Source organism: Orbicella franksi, chromosome 7 (genome assembly GCF_964199315.1).
Source record: "Orbicella franksi chromosome 7, jaOrbFran1.1, whole genome shotgun sequence".
Taxonomy (NCBI): domain Eukaryota; kingdom Metazoa; phylum Cnidaria; class Anthozoa; order Scleractinia; family Merulinidae; genus Orbicella; species Orbicella franksi.
In genome coordinates, this window is record NC_138151.1 from 9063966 (window position 1) to 9080567 (window position 16602).

Consider the following 16602-nt stretch of genomic DNA (forward strand, 5'->3'; position numbering starts at 1 on the left):
ATTTTGTTACAGGGTAATAACCAAAGCATTCTCCTCCCGAAGTTCTTGATTCTCGGACTTCCCTTTAAATTTGATTGGCTGAGATCACCCTCGTACCCAGCGTCTTCGTTCCCTTTGACCAGCGGTCGGGAATTCGAACAGCATGCGCAGTAAGCAACGAAGACTCGAAGTACGAGATTGGGCTTAGATTACAAAACGAGTACTCTACGCATGCACAAACATTCAGATCGGACAAGAGGTCGCGTATTCACCGCTGACCAAAAGGATCGCGGCCTAAAAGGACGAGAAAGTAACCAAACCCCAACCAAAGCCAGTTTATACTTCAAAGTCATTTATTAAAAAATAATCTTTCGAGGAATATTTCAGTTACCACAACGCAAAATCTATCGTACACAAGTGAAATATATTACCTCTGAGAATCGAATTTATCCACTGATTCTCTGTCAATGACCTGTGAACCCGCGGTTTTTGTACCCACTCCGTCACTTGTAACTGGGATCCAGTTGAATTTGATTGCAGAAACATAACTCCACGAAAATGTATTTATATTACGAGTCGATATGACTAAACGAAATTGTTTTGGCCTAGAACCGTTTTACAAACTTTCAAATGACAGAGGGTGAAACGGGGTGACGTCATCAGCTTGGAAAGTTCGGTTGGGTGAGAGAAGCACGTTGGACTAAAGCTAGACCACAGGAGCTTCAAACTTATTTTACCACTCAGTGAGCATAGCTCAAATGCACTATACTTAGCAATCTATTTCATTACTTCTTCACGCATATTCTTGGGCAAAATATTAGCTAGTCTCTGCTATAGGGCTACGCTTAATTTCCTCTCTCTCTGGGAAAGATTTGTTCCGGCTGTGATGCATGAAGTCAAGGAATTTTTGCTTCCATAGTGTAAACCGCTGGACAAGTCACCTGAAGAAAGTAAGACACGATCATTGCGCTTCTCATGAGCTGGTTACAAACACAAGTAACTGAGATATGACTTTCCTCAGCCAGTGATAGATGCTTCAGCAAAAAGTTTTTCAATAAGGTTCCATGTTTTCCTTTGAGGTCCATTTACACTGAATTTAGGTCAGCTCGAGCAACAATTTCAACCGAGTGCAGAGTAGTGCCACACATCTGATAAATGAACTGTTGGAGTAAATTCCTTTATAGACTGTCAACTATTTGTTGCTGCGAACTTGTAAAAGAGAGGCGACCCCGGCCTGTAGCTTGCCTTTAGAAGACAGGACACTGACATCGACACACCATACAAACAATGATGCCTTCTCCTCTTCCGATATTTACCGGATATTTTTCTTTCAGATAAAATTGCTCAGAGCATTAAGGAAGTCCGTCAAACACACGATCATCTGCCCAAAACCTGGCCGTTCGTCTTCAGACAGAGCCCAACAACAGGCAATGACAGTGAAAAGTTCATCGGGACAGTTGACGGGCTGGGAAATTCTGTGTCCTTGTTTGAGGAAGTTCAGCATCTCGAAAGCGTCGATGTTTCCATAAGGCTGTTGTCCCAGAGTCATCAGCTCCCACAGAGTGACACCATAGGCCCACTTTGAAAGACGAAGGCATGAACAGACAGGGAAAAGAAGGAAAAAAAAATAAACCTATTAATTACTAGCCTCAAAGAGAAAACAGCTTAAGGCAATACATACTCTCTCCTGCCATCTTTGACACTGCTTTTCCCCCCAGAATGAAATGCAACGAATAAAATTAGACTACAAAAAACCTCTCTGTTCTCTAAGAGTGACGAGCAAGATTCTCAGAAAAAAGGAAAGGAGAATATGGCTGCACATGCACAAAAACTGAAGTGATCACGTGCATCTCGATCTCAGTTTTCACGCAGCCAGTTTTATTTTTCTCTACTCAGCGCTTTTTGTCTCAGGTTCACCTGCAAAAGACCCTGGTTCCACAAGTCAGCTCTCTTTTCCATTTCTTAGACAAACTTGAGATGCGGGGGCTGTTACTTATCACAAGAAGAAGAAAGACGAAAGACATAAACACAATGGTAAAATTTATACCTAAATACTGTCATGCACAAATCTGCCTGGATTGCGTGACTTTAACGTATCAATCTTTCAGGCCCCGTTCCACACTACGCCGGAGAAATTTGAAAACGCAGCTTTATTTCTATGGTTACCCCTACCATCTACACTAATCCGTCAAGAAAACGGAGCTTTTCGAAAAAGCTTTTCAAGCTGGAGGAATTTAAAAACGCCGGCTTTGAGTTTTAGTATGGACGGAAAAACATTTTGAAAACGGAGCTTTTCTACAACGATGACGTCACGATAATCGTGTGATTATCTTGTCCAGGTTTTCCTCAGACACAAATCTAAAATGAGCGCCGGGTGATTGCTGCGTTTTAAATTCCCCCGACGTAGTGTGGACGGAAAAAAATTGATGCATTTTCAGAGTGAAAACACCGTCTTCAAATTTCTCCCGCGAAGTGTGTACGGGACCTTAGTCTCGGTGTACTGAGTAAAGAGACTGATTTAAAATATTCACGTGGTACCCAGGCTCTCCACACTCACCACGTCACTCGCCACTGTGTATCTGCCTTGCTCCAAGCTTTCCACCGCCATCCATTTGACTGGTCTGTTTTCATTGTCACCAAGGCAACAGTAATCTTGAGGGAATAAGTCTCTTGATAATGCGCAGTCTGTTACTTTCACATTCAAGTCGTCATCAATGCTACGACATAAAAATCATACCCTGCATTTCTCACAATATTTTCGATCATGTTTGACTGGTAATAGAACATTTGCTCAAACTTAGGAAACAGATTTAGCATCTAATTCTGTTGCCTGGCCTGGAAGATAGCTTCTCTGCTACGGTGTAACAAAATGCCTAAATCAAACGCTAATCCTATAACGCTACCTAGCCAAATCCCACGAAGAAGCCCAACCCTTATATCTCTTGTTTAGGCATAAATAACACACTAAAAATTCCATTTCGCTAATCTTTTTTCCCCGAGGTCGCGATCCTTTCGGTTAAAACCAATTGCAAGGAATCGAGACCTCTGGGAGAAATCGGAAAGTGAGCTAGCATTAGTTACAGCGGTTACTCTCTCTGCGCATGTTCAGAAACCGTTATTAAACTTGAATGCGTGCGCATAATCAAAAGGAACCAGGATTTTCTGGTTCATGTGTTTGATTTCGTCCAGAGCGTCGCGCGTTCGCTCACCGCTGACCCAAAACGCGCGGGGTCTTGGGACGAGATTGCCAATTCGCATGAGGACAAATAAGGTAACGAAAGCTAAACCAAGCAGCTATGACTTGTCTGTTGCCCTACTTACACACAATTCCTTGCAGCTATATCCTTGTGCACAATTCTTCGTCTTGCTAAGTATTGAAGTCCTTTGGCGATTTGAATACCAACATGAACAAGATCTGCTGTCGTAAGTGACTAAACAAACGAGATAAGTGTAGCAGTTAGGCTTAGTGGAGTATTAATCCCATCAACGACAAACTCAAAGGTCGGAAGTCTGAGAAAGTTCATGAACACCTTAACGCGTGAACTGATTAGGTGTCCAACTTCCGAGATCCAAAACGTTCTAACAGGAAAACCACGAAATCGCGCTTCAATATTATGTAACAACAAAACACGGGTACAAAGAAATATTCTGATGCTATTGATTAATTAAATGATACAATTAAAGCAAATAACTAACTATATATGCCTATTTCTAGCCTGTTGCAGGCTTTCAGTCAGTGGGAACGATCGAAAAAAGCGGGCGGGCGATGAGCGGGATCTGGGAGAGAGCCCAGATCCCGCTCGTCGCCCGCTTACAGGTTAGCCCATTTCGAGATGCAAAATCCATACCATTCCCTCATGCGGAAAATGATTCTCGATCCGGAATATGAGGAGTTTTAGGTGCCCGCAAGTTCGAGAGCATGCTATAAGACCGTCTCATCACGTGATGTTTCTTTCAACAACGGCAGGGACAACCGCGGTGGCATGGGTCAGAGTGACCTGAAGTAGGATGTAGTTTCCAATCCCCATGGAGGAAAGGAATTTTGAAGTGATCAGCCAAGTAATATCTCCTAAGCTTGAGAAGCGCCAATGTAATCTTACAAAAATGAGCCTTACCTTGGAACCACCTTCCGGAGATCTGGATTTTTTGATAAACAATTTTAGATTGCCTCTGTTCATGAATGGAAACATAACTAACGGTTGTTTCTCATCTTCCAAGCATACTGCCATAACAGGCAGAAGATTTCTGTGAGTTAAGTCCTTTAACATGGAACTTTCTATCAGTAACAGGTTCACTTGGTCCGCCGATGCCATTCCAGAGACAGTTTTCACCAAAACGCTTTGTTGTTGTTGACCTTCTCCGGGTCCAGTTAAAACTCCATTATAAATACGAGCGAAAGTCCCTGTGACCAAGAAAACAAACAGAGAGAGCACTGTGATACAAAGCTATACGAAAGAGACGACTTTTGTTAGTTTAATGTCTTTGTCAAATGATTCAATGTGTGGCCATAGTGGCCTTACGATTCTCCAGGCTCCTCTCTTTCGTTGGAGCTAGAAGCGCGTAGAGTTGTGGGCCTGTCGAAAAAGGGGACTTGGCGCAAGTTCGAGGCAGCGTTGAGGCGAGCGCGAGAAAGAATGCAGTATTTAAACCAGCTACTATTTGATACTTTCAAGAGCCTTTTCAGCCTCATATTTCGTTTATCGCTATTATCACGCATCATATGAGCTTTTTGCTCATTTCAACTGAACATAAACAACAGCCTGGGTATACTCCAATTTCGCCAGCTTCCAAAACTTAATAGTACCTTATAACTCAACATCCTCTCTCTAACTTCTGTAAAGTCACAATTTCTTTTAAATTAACAAGAACAGAAAAGCTTAATGTTGTAGCTTAAGATAAGTCTTGAAAGCCACAACATTCAAACAAGCTTCAGTTTGAGTTAAGATCAAAATTAATTAAAGGCCTTATTATTATAACTGAGAAAATTACTTTCAATTGTGATTGGCTGAGGGCAGGCCAATTTATCGTTTATTTTTAATTTGCACTGAGAGAATTTTCAAATGTCACTTGTGGTGTAGATTGCACTTGCATTCATACGATTATCTATACATATTTGCTAACTCACACTCCTGTTAACTTGAGATATGAGTTGTTTAGTGGATGTTATAAGCTAACAGAACTTACTCCTAAGCATTCAGAATCTCAACGGGGAAGAGAAATAATTTCCTACTGTTTGAAAGAAGCTCTAAAAGAGGTTTTCCCTCACCTTCTTCAAGCAGATCCCCTAAAGTGATCCTATCCATTTCCACCTCTAAGTCTTTTAACTCTGCTTTCATGTCCCTGTTGCCATATTTCCCCTTCTGCGTTGATTGCAGTCCCCCTGCACTGTAATATCCATCACTTGGGGTAATGCTAATAGTGCTGTCCCTGACGGGAAACCCTCCTGGTATCCTTGGCCTTACATGTGGTACATCTCCATTTAGAATTGTCAATACAGCAGGCATGTTTCTGGCTAGGCTATTTACTGTTGGACCTGCCTGGATTTCAACCTTCACTGGAATGTGGTTTGCATTTGGAATGTAACCATTTTGAGCACAGTTGCTTCCATCTACAGGGGAGAAAAGGGTGAAAAGACAAAAAGAAACATTCTGACTGAAGAAACATGCTAGAAAACACTCTGAAGTTCTCTTCTCTCTACAACTAAAAAGGCCAAAAGAAAGGGAATCTTTTTTTCTCGCAGCAAAGCAATTACCTTAAAACAAGATTGTACTAAGATTTTGACTGGTTAAACTTCTATAGTGTAGCATAATGTGGCAGCTTATTTTATTATTATTTCATTTTATTTTAGGATTCGTACAAGTACAGGTGCTTAACAATAGGACATAAGTCCCCTACTTGGTTAATACACCCACACCCAACCCCCTAAAAATATCCCGAAAAAACCCTTCCCTGACCCGACTAAACTACAGATCAAATAATCTAAATAACACAAATACAATCTAAAATGTACTAATCAACTTAACACGTACAGACAAAGAAAATATTAACACGGTGACACTTAGGACAAATTAATTTAAAAGAACGAAAATAATTATTGTCACCATCAAAAACATTTAAAAGTCTAGTAAAATAAAATGACTTAAGTTTACTTTTAAAAGAGCTTATAGTGTCTGAATCCTTGATATTTTCAGGTAAACTGTTCCATATCAAAGTTATTCTGTTGAAGTAAAAGTCTCGAAAGGAAGATGTACGACAAGCGTTAGCTAAAATGGTTGCAGGTTAATTTAAAGGTTGGCACATACGAGGGGACCAGTCTCTGCAACTAGTCCTCTGAAGAGTTTACACGAAGGGACTGTTAGCAGGGACAGCGTTTTGAGGACCAAGTCACAGGGACTTGTCCCAAAAATTCAAACCAGTGTGAATTGGTGGGACTAGTCGTAGGGACCAAATTTAAGTCCCTGCGACTAGATTTTGTGGTAAAAATGGCCAGTTCCTGCGACTAGTTGCAGGGACTAGCTGCAGGAAATAGTCCCTTCATGTGTGCTGACCTCAAGATAAGCAGTGGCTTACTGACAAGCTATGGTTTATTTTCCTCATATTAATGGCCCTTGATGTACTCATCTATGAAAGCTTTTATTGGGTTATAAATTTTATTCGAGATGTACGTCCCTCTTGGAGCTGTTTTGACACAATGTACAAGGCATTTGATGCGCTCAGGTCTATAATAAATTATATGGTTCTTTAAACACAGTTTATAAGATTTTTATGCATATACATGTATGTCAGTATGTTGTAGTTCTTATACCTGCATTGACTGCTACTTGTTTTGGTTGCTCTGCTGCAGTGATAAGAGGTGTTTTGGACAAAGATTGCTGCCCTCCAGCAGCCTCAGACTCACTATGAATAATTAGAGATCAACAGAAATTTATTAACACAAGTCAAACATCAACAATTAAAAAGGCAGGTAAGAGTTGTACTAGGCAAGCTTATGAGAACAACAATAACAAGGACAGACATTTCTTAGCCTGAATCATAAAAAGACTCAAAGTCACATATAACTTGTTGGTAGAAGTGGGCAGAGGGGGAGGGAGAAGTATTTTTTTTAACATAGAGAGTGAAGTATAATACATTTAAGCAAGCTACACTTGACAACAAAGCCATTCTCATCTGCCTATCACACAGGATTTAACATACTTGTTAAAATACACATATGCATTACATCATGAAGCAGCTAGATTTCAAAAGCTATAATTATGCTACTCCAATCAATAAGACCAAATGCTGCCAACCTTGCCCCATCTTTATTACTGTTTGGATTTGGCATGGAATGGACGTGAATGGCGGCTACCGCAAGAGCAATGATAAAAATAATGCTACAAGCCACTCCTACTGCAATGTAGAACACCGTTGTTTTATCCATCGGGGAGATGGGTGGATTTGCTTCAGTGCCAGCTGAAAAAGGCAAAACAATCTCTTTTTATATTAATCATACAGTTACTGACAAAACTTGATGTTAAACTGATGTTAAAATCTTTTAAAATCCCAATTTTTGCCAGTCCACAGTGAATACCCCTGATGATGCCATGGATCAGCAAAAGCTTGGATTTTGACAGATTTTAACATCAATTTCACGGTAGTTTCAGGCCTCATTTGAACTTTTGTCGGCATGGTTCTCTGTGAGGGCTTTGTTACTAACATGTATAGAATTTCTCTGTTCATTAATTCCAGACACGTCTCTGGCCCGCAGCTTGGAGGTCAAGAAGAGACGTGCCTCCAAAAGATGCCCGTTTTCCCAACCTTGCTTTACTCAAATTCAGACTGCTTTAATTCTCCAGGATTGCTCATTAAAGTTTCTTTGTGAGCAAGCTAGGAAATAGCCAGTTATTTAATTAAGGCAGCCCTGCAATAGTGTTTTTTATTTACTTTGTATAAAAGACAGGACTTCGGTAATCATAATTAAAATTAAGAGAAATCAGCTCTGGTTAGAGGGGAGAGGGAGTTTATTAGTTTGGCTCCTTTAGTACTATTAATATGGCAGACAGAAGGTGCAAGCTGAACTGGTTTACGTAACAATTTTAGGAATGTAAAACATGATACCTACATTGAAAAACACTGAGTCAAAAATGTATTAATCCTCTATAAATTCCAGCAGCAACAATTATGAGTGAGTAATTATATAATTGTCAAACCAGGAAACTACAGCTAGATTCTACTTCACTACTGAAACAATTTCTAATTTTCTACAGCAAAATCTACAGTTTAAGTAAATTGTCTTCACACTAAAAATATTTATAGAAAGGTATATAAAAAGTTTTCCATCTGAATAAATACTTTAAAGCCATCCTACCATCTAAAGAGGATTAATGTTTATCCGAGATTAAGCTTAATCCAAGGATTGAATATGCAGGGCCAAAATAATTCTAATTTTACATTCATTTTATGCAGTAATAAATGAAGTTATTAAGGAAGAAGATTGGCAATTATTGTGCATTACCCAAAGAGCAGCTCCATTCAAAAAATGTTGACTAATAAACTATTACAAGAAAAGAAATGCCCATGTAAATGACAGCACATATCTTCCAACTGTTGGATATCAGTTCAAGCAAAAGGTTACAATAGCATTACTGCATTATGTCTTATTTTAAAGCTGACTATTCTGGAGATTGTACTGCTCCGTGTTTAGGTTATACATATATTTTTACCTCTCTGTGGTGAAACTGTTGGCTTGGTAATACTTGTATGAACATGAGTAACTAAATACAGAAAAAAAAGAAGAAGAATGTATTGAAATGCAGCCAATAGGACACAGGAGATCATCAGGAGGAGTGAAAGATCTTGACAACCATGTAAATCAAAGGCTGACAGAGATATGTCCATAGTTAAATTGTTAAGCAAAATTTCAAATACCTTTTCTACATGATTTTATCCTTTGAAGATTTAACATGAACTGTCTTTCTTCTGAAGTTATGTTTATTTGGATTAACATGTGTGCTGTGCCATCCTTGGTTCCGCTACAGGTCATATTTACACAGAATTCTGCAATGAAGAGATATTCAAGCAATTTAACTAAACAACAGCATGTTGTACATAATGAAATTATTCAAAATACAGATCTAATTTTTTTGATGCAGGAGCAAACATCCACAAGAAAAGATTACACAGGTTTGCTTAGGTGGCTGCTTTAAGTTTCCCAGAACGTGTCAGTTAAACAAATTAAGTGTTAAGTTTGAAAATTATCACTGGTATAGCTTGCCTATATTCATGCAAATACTATACATTTACTTGCTGGTTTCAAAATGCAAATTCAGTCTCCTCGCTAGCCTTTTTAAATGTATTCAAAAAAGTATCTCAAATTTATGGAATAATGGGTCATCATTAAACAATAAAAATTACAATATTGTTCTGTTGATTTTTTTGGGACAACTTTCTTTTTTATGCATAATAATGCCACCTATAGATCTCTTGGAACATCGCAAGTGCTTACTAATGGATCATTACATATTGAAAGATTAATTCATGCCAAAGAAAAACAATTCTGCAGCTTGCAGGTTTGGCAAGATGGTATTTGATAGCCAGCATAACCAGTTTGTTCAGTTTGTGACATGTTTGACTGGTTTTATGTTCTCTCTTGCTTGGTTCACTGGCTTGAATAATCACTGCCTTCAGGCCATAAAATAATTAAATCTATTTATGGCCATTTATATTCCACCTTTGATGATAATTATACCACTGTTTACCAAAAATTTGAACTAATTTAGGACTTGTTTATATCAATGAACTTCTTTAATTAGTATTATCAGTTTGAAAATTTACATGAGCTAGCATGTTTATAGTTTTTAAACAAAAGGAAAAAAAGTGTTGTGAAGTTGCCTTATTGTCTTAAATTTTGATTCTTTCGACTGGGAATTCCAAGGGCAAAATCAAAGGTTAAGGATTGTTATTCTTCATCATACTTTTCTGGCACGCTTTGGTGGCATAACGTGTATCAGCTGAATTTGGTCAAGCCATAGTTGTATTTAGGCAAATGCAGTTAAGCCAAAATACCAATGGTGAGACTAGATGAACCTGATTGATAAATGTATGTTGCCAAATCATACCAAAAACGATGAGTTATTTACTGTATCCAAATTCGGTGATAAATATTTCAGGATATCAGTTCAGTAGACAAGGCTTCTGGTTGGCTAATTGGGTAAGTTTTAGTTCAGTTAAATTATGTAATTTACTTTTTTCTAAACAAACACTGTCCAGTTAGTGGCTGAAAATAACACAAAGGGGGGTTAGGGAGAATGGGGGGGGGGGGGGGGTAAGTGGGGAAGTTAAGTTAGTTGATTAGAAAGCAAACCTTGTGATATCAGATAAAAAAATCACCAGACCGTTTTAGGCAGGATAATTATCCTGTGTGGTCCATCAAGACAAAATTATATTAGCACATACATTTAAGTCAGTTCCAAATAATGCTTGAACACTATGTGACAGACAACCAAAACAAGCTAAAATATGCCCAGGAAGGAAGTTTCAGAGAGAGCGTAATGTTCCAACGATTTTAATTGTTTTTCAGTGTTATTATTGCTCTTCAAGGTGTCATTAGCAATCGTTTTTTACGCTGCAAATATGTTCTGTATCTCCAAAGTAAACAGCACTTGATAACAACAAATAAAACTCAAGTTTCAACATTCGAAATGACACACATTTTTTCTCCACTTTTAAATTTATCTTCTCTTGTCCATGCCGGAATATCCGGAAAAGAAACACACGGCTACGGGAAACATCGAAAGTTGTGGTGCCAGATATCCAGTACAACTATGTGATCAGTTTGATAAGCCAAAATGTGTTTTACAAATTGAGGTTTTGGAGCGATGCAAGACAGCGCGGGTGATGCAAGACAGCGCGTGTTTTCCCGAATGATGTTTTTCTGCAAAAGTGATCTTAGGAGCTTTTAAAATTTTAAGAGAAGATGCAATGTCTTAACAGATTTTTGATCATACGTTCTCGTGGAGTTTGCTCGTTTGAGTGTAAATTACATTACATTAATCTGTGCGCAGTTCCTTTTCCGCACGCCTTCATACTTATCGACGAAAATGAGGAAACAGTATACGTTTAAGGGCATTGGGTGAATTCTTTTCGATTGAAACCTCACGTTGTCAATGAATTTCTATATTTACGAGAAATCTGAAGCCTCGATCGAGTAATTTAGCCCCAAATGTACTTCGTGCCGTGGGCTAACTTTCTCGCACGCTTGGAACGTTTGATCGGGTAATCGAAAACTAACATTGTACCTTTCTTGGTTTCTGGAACAGGACCAAGTCGTTCTATGTTCACCTTTGGTTCAACCAGAAGATCGGGAGTAAATGATCTCAGTTTTAAAGTGTAGTAGTATCCCTAGGAGAGAAAAGGTCATCACTGATTTCCAACAAAGAAAACAATTCCGCTAAGGGTAATACAGGGCTATTGTAAACATGGCAATAAAACGAACAAGTTACAAAGTGTACAGTTTCGTCGTTCTCATTCATTTTATACACTTAGTGACTGAAGTTCCTTATGAAACGTGAAAGATCTAGGATTACGAAGAACACGGGTTTAGTTTCAAGCGAATCGACGGGCAAAATTAATGAAGACCGATGAAATAAACAAACTCGCGCTGTTGCTGTCGTGCAGAATGAAGTGTGCCGCAAGCCGACAAGCTCTATTAACTTTATAGCCCTGAAATAAGGTTATCGAATGCTGCACATACATAAATCCACTCGTTTAGGATTCTACGCAGCCAAGTTACTTACCATGGGCTTGGACGGTATGCGTTTAGAGTACCAAATAAATCGCAAACAATCCACTCGCGAAGGCACCGTCATGTTAAAGTTGACGGCGTTGAGTTTAACTTGCCCGTCTCGTATGTAGTATATGTCACCCTCGATCCCTGCGATAGAGAAACATAACAGCGATGTTAATAAAATCTGTATCGTTTTGAAGCGTTTCTTGATCGATCGATCGATCGATCTTGGATCAAGGTAACGAGGCAACCCACCGAGAATTTTCTTGGATTCAGTGCGATTTATGTACAAATTGAGTGAACATGAGGCTCTCAGGACGACCAGAAGCAAGAGTAATAGAAATAAAAGTAGACTGGAATGATTCATCTTCCTCTCGCATTGAGTTTAACTTTATGGACCGGGCACAGATAGCCCTAAGAATATTATTTCATGCTTGCGGCGATAAAGCTTGAGAGAGGCTTTGTTTGGGTGTTTGTGTTGGAACAAAGGCTCCCCAATAAAAGCTTTTGTTAGAGAGCCAATCAACTTCACTGATGTCAACAATTTCCGATTTTACGATGCACGACGCACGATGCACGATGCAGCTGCTTTAGTATTTTTGTTTTCACTGCTATTGCTGAGAATTTGAAATTTTCGATATACTTCTCTATTCTGAAAATGCTCTTAACTTGTGAGCACTTTGGGCGCTTTGGTTGCGTTTCCAGCGATCCGGATCAGGGTTTCCAACCTCGCTCCCGATCCCAGGGATCCTGGGAACGAGGTTGAACAGACCATGAAAGTGGGCTCGGCTTTCCTCCTATGTTCCCGTGGGGGGATACTCTAAAGTTTTTGGTGGGATTTTGCGGCCCAACCTTGACTCCTTAAAACTTGTACCTTGTTTCAGACCAGAAATCTCTGCATACCCTATTTTAGACTTAACGTTGATGTATCCCGGCCTTTTCAGGCCTCGAAAATTTAGTACACGGCTCCACATGATATGAAATGGAGCCAGCCAGACCTGGCCTCCATTTCGTGTGTAAACATGGGAAGAGCTACAAATTTGCCCAATACCCAGTGCTGAGCCAGAGTGAAAACATTTCCTATTTCAGGCCAAAATGGTCAAAAGTCTGACCTTTTTTCAGACCAAAATTGGGGCCGCACATACCCATAAAAGGGAGTACCATGTATCCGGCCCTTAAGCTCTTGCCCTGAGCTGCTCCATCACCATGTGCGGGACCTGAATCAGGAAACATTATGTTATTTCCCGAGTGACCCGACAAAGACGACAAACTCAGGCTGAAACGACACTACTGATTTATAGCGGAGCTCTGGCGCTCCGAAGGGCCCCCAAGCGGAGTCCCATACCCATATAGAAAAGAAAAGGAATTGATTTTCTCATGGTTATCATGGCTAGCGGTATTACTCGTGAGAGCGTACGCAGGACGAACGGTGACGACGACGATGACGATGCAGTCGCGCAAGATGGCGGCCATACTCCACCTGAAAGGTTGACAGAAACGTACAACCCTGATTTATGGACGTTCGCGCGAAAATTTTCCTACATTGAATTTTTTCTGGGACTTTTACCACAGTGAGATGATGAGTTAAATATAGTGTAAAAAAGAAAAATGGGGGGTCTTCGTTTTAGAGAGAACATGCCCGGAAGAACACCCTAAATCTGAAAAAATTGGGCTTCGTTAACGAATAAGGCACAGAGTTTGTAAGCCCAAAAATATTGTTTAAGGGGACCTATTAATTAAGTGAATTTAGTCAGGGGCGGGAGAGAACACTCTGCGACGCCTGGCACTTTTTGTGTATCTGAATCATCCAACAAAAAATGACGTCACATCCGGTAAAAAAGAGCGCTGAGCGGCAAAATCAAATTTGAACATGGCATAATCGTTCTCTCAGTAAGTAAAATGGTAATATTTTGCAATCGGCCGGATATTTTTAACGTTTTATTTGGCCACGATAAACAAAATTTTGTCTTCTTCCTCGTCATATCAGTTTGTTTGAAGGACAGGGTAATTATTTATTCAAAAACACGCTGTTTTGAAGGCGTGTTTTTTACGAAATGTCGCCATTTCTTCCTCGCTGAATTCCACAGGAGTCATCGTTTGTGTGGAGATAATGAATTCTAGGTAAGTTGCACTCAATTCAAATATCCTATTCTCTTAGGTAGGCATTACACTAAGAAAAATGCACAATGACAGGTTTCTAGACATGGGGGAACCTTATTAACAGTAGCGCCTTTTTTAAAATTTACTGTTGCCAAACACTCGAGAGTACTTGAGTGCTGTTAATCGTATCACTGCAAGAATAGACCCACACACATAACGCGCTTTGCAGAACTTTCTTGCCGATCGACACTACCACAAACTCGTGTGTTTGCTCATGACTCAAACTGATGCCATAAAATATGTTACGATTGGTTAAGAACCTTAAACAAGATATGTTTTCCCTTAGCAATCCCTTAATTGATAAACGCTTCGTTACAGGCAGGCCGTGAACCCCTTAAAAAAAAGTAAGAGGATTAGTTTTAACGGCGATTAAGTAATTTGGACATGTCGTGGTTGTCTCTCATTTATAATCAAATTTATTTTTCCGTTTCAACAGTGTTTGACGTCAGCAGCGCTAAGTTCCAATACCCCCCCCCCCCCCCGAGGTCAAGCATGCACCTTTAATTTCTTCAAACCCTCTCATTTGCCCTGTTTGCAGACCAAGTTCCTCATCTATTAATCCCTGTCATATTGGCAACCCATTTTGAAAGGTTAGTAAAAAATTGTGCATTATATTTCAGTGTGCTTTCTCTTTGTAATCTTACGTCAAGATATTTCAATCCCTAAGGAAACAAGAGAACACTAGCAATACTGACAATTTTCAGTAATTCATCACTTTCAATATGCCATCTAAACAAATTGTTCGTAAACAGTAGTGAAATTTCATGCCCCTACACCTAGCCATAAAAGGAAGTCTGGGAACAGGCAATAGTAACAGTGACACTGTCAGGCTGGTGAATTTTACAAGCTAATGAACTCATGTCTAACAATGATGGGTGATGATGAAGCATGGTGCAGTGAAACTGAAGAATCAGACTGTGAGTGACAGTGATAGAGTCAGTGTCGTGAGAGTGATGCTAGTGTCTGTGAACTTGGACCAGATCAGCAAAGAAAAGGTTTTGTACTAGAAATTGACAGAGAGCAACAAGTTTGTGCTAAAAAACTGAAGAAGCTGGCTCAGACCAGTCTTAAAGCCAGCATCTACTTACAGTACTTGTCAAGAGTTCCTGACTTGTGTATGTGGGAAGGCTCTCTGTAATGACCTATATGGGGAGGCTCAGCTCACGATGAGTACCTTTTTCAGGCTTCAGGTATAAACTTAATGATAGGGATTTCACAAGTTGAGGTGTATGAAAGGGTAGGAAAATCTGTCATTTAGGGATTCCATTCTTCTGGTTCTAAAATGTTGTTGAAAAGCTCTCATTTACTCTCCTCAGCCAGAATGAAGAGATTCTATAATATTATTTATTAACTTCTTCCCAAGGGAATAGAAAAGGGATGCAGTATTCTTAAATAGGTTTGTTAAAGGGGTACATTTACCCTTTTGCAATGTAAGGTCGACAAAAGAGGTGCCATTTCTATTAAAATGGTACAAATGTATACAAAAGGGTAAGGGGTAATGGACCTTGAGATAAGACCTTTCCATTTAAAACTCTGTAGAATACCCCTCCCCCCCTCCCAGCTTGTGAAACAAAGATGTTCAAATTATTGTTTTGTGAAAAAAGGCAACTATTAAAAAACAAAACAGTGCCAAGAGATTAAGTGATTGTCAATGCAAGTTTCCATTTGTATTTTGAATTAAAATGGGTATAACATGATCCTCAAGTATACTATGCAGCTTCACAGAGAGGCCCAAACTGATGATGAAAACATATGTTTTAACACTTAAAATTCTATTTTTGCTTCTTCCCTTGTACCTTGTGATCTTTGTAGGGAAATTCTGAAAAGGTCCCCACTCCCCCCCCACCCCCCCCCCCCAAAAAAAAAATTCAAATTTTATATACAAATCACTTTTTTATCCTGAAAATGGTCTCAGAGACAACAAAACATTTTTATGGCTAGCTAAACTACTTATTAGGAAAATAAAAATGTTCAAGGAAAAAATGAACAGGAAGAAACAACAACAAATTAACTTTTTTTTTCAGAAGAGCTACTACTTGTATATTTTTTTAACTTACATGTAGGTCAACATAATTTGTTTTCACAATTTACCACAAAAGAAAACACCACAGAAAGGAGAACTATAGTTGTGGCATCTGTGCTACATTTTTAAATGGAAACATTTCCCATAAAAAATTTCCAAATTATATTCTTACCAGTACAACAAAATACCAACTATATTTTGCAAAGAAGTATACTTAATTAATAAAATTGATGTAGTGAAATTTTCTATTTAATTCTTGTACATCTGATCTTACAGAGTGCAACCTTTGGTTTAACTGGTTCACTTTACTGTTAAGGAATAATTAAATAAATCACACCAGAGTGGCTTTGTATCTTTATTATAATTCTCATTATCAGTAGAGAAATCACACTTGTACACTGGTCCACTGATCAATACTCTTACGTGTATGTTAAACATGGGAAAGCAGGTTGCATCATCTAATCATAACATTGTATGCCTGTGTGGGGTGTATATGCCAGGAGGTAACCACCTAAGAAAAGACAAACATAAATTATGTCATTGTTTCAATGACTCACCCTAAGTGGGTATTATGCTCATTACCACCTTAATAAACAAGATATATTAAAGTATAATTTTTAACTCTGCTTTAAACTTTTCAAACCTACAGTTTGTTTTCACTTTCAGAGAGGTTCTT

The 16602-nt window shown here is 39.0% G+C and overlaps 1 protein-coding gene across 1 annotated transcript; it reads right to left on the reverse strand.

Annotated features, from left to right (window-relative positions):
• Positions 1-325: 325 nt before the first annotated feature.
• Positions 326-13038, reverse strand: LOC145491769 (tyrosine-protein kinase RYK-like). Its single transcript, XM_081471027.1, has 12 exons — positions 11999-13038; positions 11754-11890; positions 11256-11358; positions 8887-9015; positions 8682-8732; positions 7269-7431; positions 6785-6876; positions 5246-5587; positions 4095-4381; positions 3301-3410; positions 2537-2696; positions 326-1558 (listed from the first exon to the last, which is right to left on the reverse strand). The coding sequence occupies exons 1-12, from the start codon at positions 12108-12110 to the stop codon at positions 1310-1312; spliced, it is 1935 nt and encodes a 644-aa protein (XP_081327153.1). The 5' UTR covers positions 12111-13038; the 3' UTR covers positions 326-1309.
• Positions 13039-16602: the final 3564 nt, after the last annotated feature.